The sequence below is a fragment of the Arachis duranensis genome, chromosome 10 (assembly GCF_000817695.3).
Source record: "Arachis duranensis cultivar V14167 chromosome 10, aradu.V14167.gnm2.J7QH, whole genome shotgun sequence".
In the NCBI taxonomy this organism is placed as follows: Eukaryota; Viridiplantae; Streptophyta; class Magnoliopsida; order Fabales; family Fabaceae; genus Arachis; species Arachis duranensis.
The window spans coordinates 86,245,051-86,250,158 of record NC_029781.3 but is presented as its reverse complement, the minus strand read 5'-3'; the positions used below and the strand labels follow the sequence as shown (position 1 = coordinate 86,250,158).

General features: G+C 39.8%; 1 protein-coding gene across 1 annotated transcript; it reads left to right on the top strand.

Moving 5' to 3' along the window:
* Positions 1 to 507: 507 nt before the first annotated feature.
* LOC107470673 (DNA cross-link repair protein SNM1) lies at positions 508 to 4,448 on the top strand. Its single transcript, XM_016090079.3, has 10 exons — positions 508 to 1,205; positions 1,308 to 1,490; positions 1,704 to 2,105; positions 2,287 to 2,350; positions 2,564 to 2,781; positions 2,878 to 2,991; positions 3,093 to 3,198; positions 3,398 to 3,609; positions 3,933 to 4,036; positions 4,225 to 4,448. Exons 1-10 carry the CDS (start codon positions 561 to 563, stop codon positions 4,367 to 4,369), a joined length of 2,193 nt encoding a protein of 730 aa, XP_015945565.1. The 5' UTR covers positions 508 to 560; the 3' UTR covers positions 4,370 to 4,448.
* Positions 4,449 to 5,108: the final 660 nt, after the last annotated feature.

Sequence of the window (5,108 nt, the reverse complement as noted above, 5' to 3'; positions counted from 1 at the left end):
GTGGGGTGGGTTCATGGGTTCTGGGTCTGGGTTCATGGGTAATGAGTTCAGCCAAAAAAAAAACCATCAACCCGCCGGGGAAGCCCGCCCCGCCCCGCCAAAGCCCGCCAAAGCCCACGGTTTATACGGTTTGGGTTAGGCGGGCTTTTGTCTTTCGGCGGTCCTGATTTTCCAGCCCAGCCCGCCTTTTTTGGCGGGTTACGCGGGCCGGCCCAGCGGGTTTAGGCCCGTTTGCCACCCCTACATCAATCCATTTACAGCATGCCCCTTGCAAGATAGAAAGGGATACAATTTACGATTTAAAATTTGGCCTAGCAATTCGATTTATAAAAATTATTTATATATATTGTATTGTTTTGTCTAATAAAAATTTAAAATTAACATGTGTAATAATAGTAAATTAACAATAGAGGAAGTAGATGAAGTGGGCTTTATTGGGCCCTGGTGGACTCGGCTTCAAAATATGATGGAGGTTTCCCTCCATTTGGAAGCTGTAAAATTATTTGAAAGAGGGGTTCCATGACTTTATCTCCTATCGATCTCTTTCCAAGTTTCAAGGGATGATGATGAGTCGCAGCCACTGCCACACTGAAGCTCAGTTCTGTTTTCCCGAACACGACTATGACGACGATGATTTCCACCTCCCTCTTACGCAGACCACACTTGCCCCTTCCAATCCTCACCGTCCATCCAAGAAGCTCAAGCACAAGTCAACGACCACACATCACTTCGGCAAGGAGAACGTTCCCCCTTACGACACTGACTTTAATATTGAAAACTGCAGCTTGGATTGCATCCCTTCCACCATAGATTGTGCCACCGTTTGTCATTCCCAACAGCAAAACGACGTCGTTCCCTCGTGCTCCGCGGAGTCCCAGGGCCTGAAGAAGAAAACCAACTGCGCGTACTTCCGAAACTCGATAGAGTCCAAGCTGGTGGCGTTGGGACCACACGCGCGGCTCAGCCACGGATCTGGAAAACCTATGGATGATAATGATGATGATGATTCGGACCTCGATCTGTTGCTGAATTTGTGCAATGAGTTAGATGAAGATGAAAGATCTAGGATGATGCCGCGTGTTGATGGCGTTGGAGGTTCTGTTCTTTGTCCACTGTGTGATGTTGATATCTCTAGCTTCAGTGAGGAACAGCGACACCTTCACACCAATCATTGCCTTGACAGAGTGGAAGATCAAGCTCAAGATGTAAGATACAACCTTTCAATTCTCTGTTATCGTTTCAATTTGATATGCGAAATTGTGACGTTGAATTGTACTAGGGTTAATTGTTGATAAACGTTTCCTCAGGTTGCAGTTCGTGATGGCGAGAATGATGGAGTGGGTGCTCAATTGGAGCCAGAGCCGAAGCCGAAAGTTGCCAATGTTTCTGCGGTTGTTGATTGGCTGCGCAGTATCGGCTTAGCGAAATACGAAGATATTTTTGTGAGGGAAGAAGTTGATTGGGACACCTTGCAGTGGCTGAAAGAAGAGGTGAGCTCATATTCATTAGTATCTATGATCTTATAGTTAATCATTGGGTTCATAACTATTGCTACAGTGTCACTGTGGAAGTGTTGGATTTGAAAGAAGTTGCAAGTCTAATAATGTCATATAAAACCAGTGCTGTTTGCATTACTCTCTTGTTGAAGATCAAAATTTTTTTTTGAAACTTTTTGTTTCCTTGTCTTGTTCTGTAATATATAGGATCTATTAAGCATTGGTATTACTGCACTTGGTCCCAGAAAAAAGATTGTGCATGCTCTTTATGAACTTAGAAAAGGAACTGGCCGTTCAGATGAGAAACATGAGGATGCTATTGCAGAGCCTAGAAGGAGTGGAAACCAGAAAGTCAAATTGCAACGTGAAAAATCTGAAAAGAAAGTTTATGGCACAACTAAACCAGTGACAAACAAATTGATTACTGAATATTTTCCTGGCTCTGCTGGCAATGGGAAGAAAGCACCTGCGGCTTCAGGAGAACAGCTGGAAACAAAAAACAGTACCTTGGATTCTGGCCATAAAAGCAAGGCAAAAAATACGTCTACAAATAGAAAACTTCGTGATGTTCCCCAATGGTGTAGCATTCCTGGAACGCCTTTTCGGGTGGTAAATGTCATTCTACTATTCTAGATAATGCATGTCTATTGGTTTTGTGTTAATTTATTTTCCCTGGCATTGTGAATCTTGTTTTATGGCACCTGCCAAATTAGGAAAAGAAAAAGAATGTAAAGAATAAAAATTATGTATTGAATATTGATGTGGGTTTGATAACATTTATTCTATGTAGGATGCTTTCAAATATCTCAGAGGAGATTGTTCTCACTGGTTTCTCACACACTTCCATTTAGACCGTAAGTATGCTGTTGCCTCTGAACAGTCAAATTTGTTTTCACGTGATAACCCTGTTTGTTTTCATAACAGATTTTGAATAATATATTTCTTTTATGTTAGCATTTTGATAAACAAGTCCCTTGTGTTCAGCTTTTGTAAGGGGATTATTAAGGTCAGAGTCATATTTTGAAGTTGTGCAATTCTTGGTTGTTGTTTCTCGATTGTGAATACAGATTATCAAGGTCTCACAAAGTCGTTCAGTCATGGAAAGATCTATTGCTCTTCTATTACCGCTAGCCTTGTAAATATAAACATTGGGATTGCCTATGATAAAATACATGTTTTGCCTCTGAACGAGAAGGTCTCAATAGACGGTGTTGATGTGACCTGCTTGGATGCCAACCATTGTCCGGGTTCGATAATCATCCTCTTTCAACCTCCGAATGGTAAGGTGTGGCTTTGATTCACTTTGTCATGAGCTTATTTATAGTTTTACTTTCTTTGTTACCCATTGTTAGAATTCAGTAAATATTTCCTGTCTGTTTAGGCGGTTCTCCATACTGGGGATTTTCGGTACAGTGAAGAAATAGCAAACAATCCTTTTCTCCGGATGTGTCGTATCCATACTCTAATTCTTGATACAACATATTGTAACCCACAGGTCAGTCATATCAGAATAACGAAATAATCTCAAACAAGAGACTCCTATAGTCCTATTCCAGTAGGATTGTTTTATATATTTGTTTTTTTATTTCATTGCAGTATGACTTTCCAAAACAAGAAGCTGTCATACAATTTGTTATTGATGCCATTCAAGCGGAGGCTTTTAATCCCGAGACCCTTTTTCTGATTGGCAGCTATACTATTGGTAGAGCTCAATACAACTTCTTCTGTATATTTAATTATTTATCTCTGCCGGTTATTCTTTATTTAACATATATAGCTTGGTCATTTACTTTCAAATGATTTGGGTAGTTTTTGGTTCTATATCTTGGTTCAACACTAGGAAACCAACTAAGGGGGAAAAAGAAAAAGAAGCTTATCCCTCGTTTTCTTATTTTTCATAGGAAAAGAAAGGCTATTCTTGGAGGTTGCTCGCACACTTCGTAAGAAGGTTTACGTGACAGCGGCAAAGTTGCGTCTTCTAAAATGTTTGGGATTTAGGGAGGAGGATATGCGGTGGTTTACATTAAATGAGCACGAAAGCAACATTCACGTTGCTCCTATGTGGACACTTGCAAGTTTCAAAAGATTGAAACACATATCAAGTCAATATGCGGTGAGTAATTGGTTCCTACTTTGATATGGTATTTGGTTGATAACTATTCCATCGTCGAAATACAAAAAACATTGGATATTTTGGGATACACAAACATATTTGAAAAAAAAAAGAGATAGATACATAAAATGATCAAAAATGTCTCTCTTCTTTGACATTTCCAAAAGTAACGTAGGATTGCTACCTGTTCTGCCTGTTATGTTAAGCAGGTTTACAGCTTCGAAACAGGATCTTGTATAGTGAAATACGTTTGGTACTTTGGTTTGTTCTTAGACTCTTTAGTCTTTTGTATGTCTAATGATCAGATGCATTACTGTAATTAGGGTCGGTTCAGTCTTATAGTTGCTTTCTCTCCCACTGGTTGGACATTTGGCAAAGGTAAAAAGAAGTCTCCTGGAAGAAGATGGCAGCAGGGTACTATTATAAGGTGATGCTTTGTTACTACTTTTTCTATAAACCACTCATCTCTTGATTCTTTCTACTTTTTAAACCAAAGTAGTGGCTTTCAAAGGACAGTTTAATATTTAGTTGGTGCACAATGGAAGTCTCCGAAGAACATTTCCCTGTCTTTAAGTGTTTAATACTTAACTAATCAAAATTTTCTTGGTTTGTCAGGTATGAAGTGCCATACAGTGAGCATTGCAGCTATGCAGAACTCAAAGAGTTTGTGAAACTTATATCCCCTGATAACATTATACCAAGTGTTAATAACGACGGACCAGAATCCGTCGATGCCATGATTTCTCTCATGTTGCCTTGATTTTGTTGTACCTGTGAAATATTTTGCGAATACTGTTGTAACTGCTACAATAGCCTTAATTAAAAATGTTCCTACTGCACTATGAACAGAACGTGATAGAAGCTTGCTTTTTTTTTTTTGGTAATTAAGGGGGCCTAAGCCCAAAAATAGAACAAAAACAATCAACGGCGAGTAGAAGTGACATTAGTACAAGTGAGTGACTTCCCCTTAACATCATCTAAGTACAAAGAAGTGAGTTCTTCAGGGAGGGAATCTAAGAATTTAAAAGGGCAATTCTTCTTTATAGCTTCCCTATTAATGAATCTGAAGATTAGTTCCCAAGGTCTCCTTTTGAATTGAGCGATCTCCCTCACCGCCTCACTATGATGCACCTCCATATTGTCACAGTTGTTGATAATATCCACAATCTCCATTGAGTCTACTTCGACCTCTATTCTCCTCATTCCCAAGTCTGCTGCCATGCGGAGCCCATGGATGACGCCCCAAAGCTCTGCCTTTGCTAGAGAACAATCTCCTAAGTACGCCATAAATCCCCCTATCTATTCTCCATTGGTGGTCCGTTTAAACCTCCACATCCACTTCTCTTGCTTTGCTGGTGAGCAGTTCCGTCAATATTAAACTTAATCTTATTATTGTCTGTATTGTGTCTGGTTAGAATTTTGTAGACTGAGACAACTGTAAAAATTCCATCTGTTATATGATTCCAGCTTATTATGTCTTTTTTGCCGTGCGTCCGGGG

What these genes read in the sequence shown, in the direction of transcription:
- LOC107470673 (XM_016090079.3), top strand. Translation starts at nt 561, where the DNA reads ATGATGATGAGTCGCAGCCACTGCCACACTGAAGCTCAGTTCTGTTTT. An exon ending in TGGAAGATCAAGCTCAAGAT is followed by an intron (nt 1,206 to 1,307) that starts GTAAGATACAAC and finishes ACGTTTCCTCAG; the next exon opens with GTTGCAGTTCGTGATGGCGA. An exon ending in TGCAGTGGCTGAAAGAAGAG is followed by an intron (nt 1,491 to 1,703) that starts GTGAGCTCATAT and finishes TGTAATATATAG; the next exon opens with GATCTATTAAGCATTGGTAT.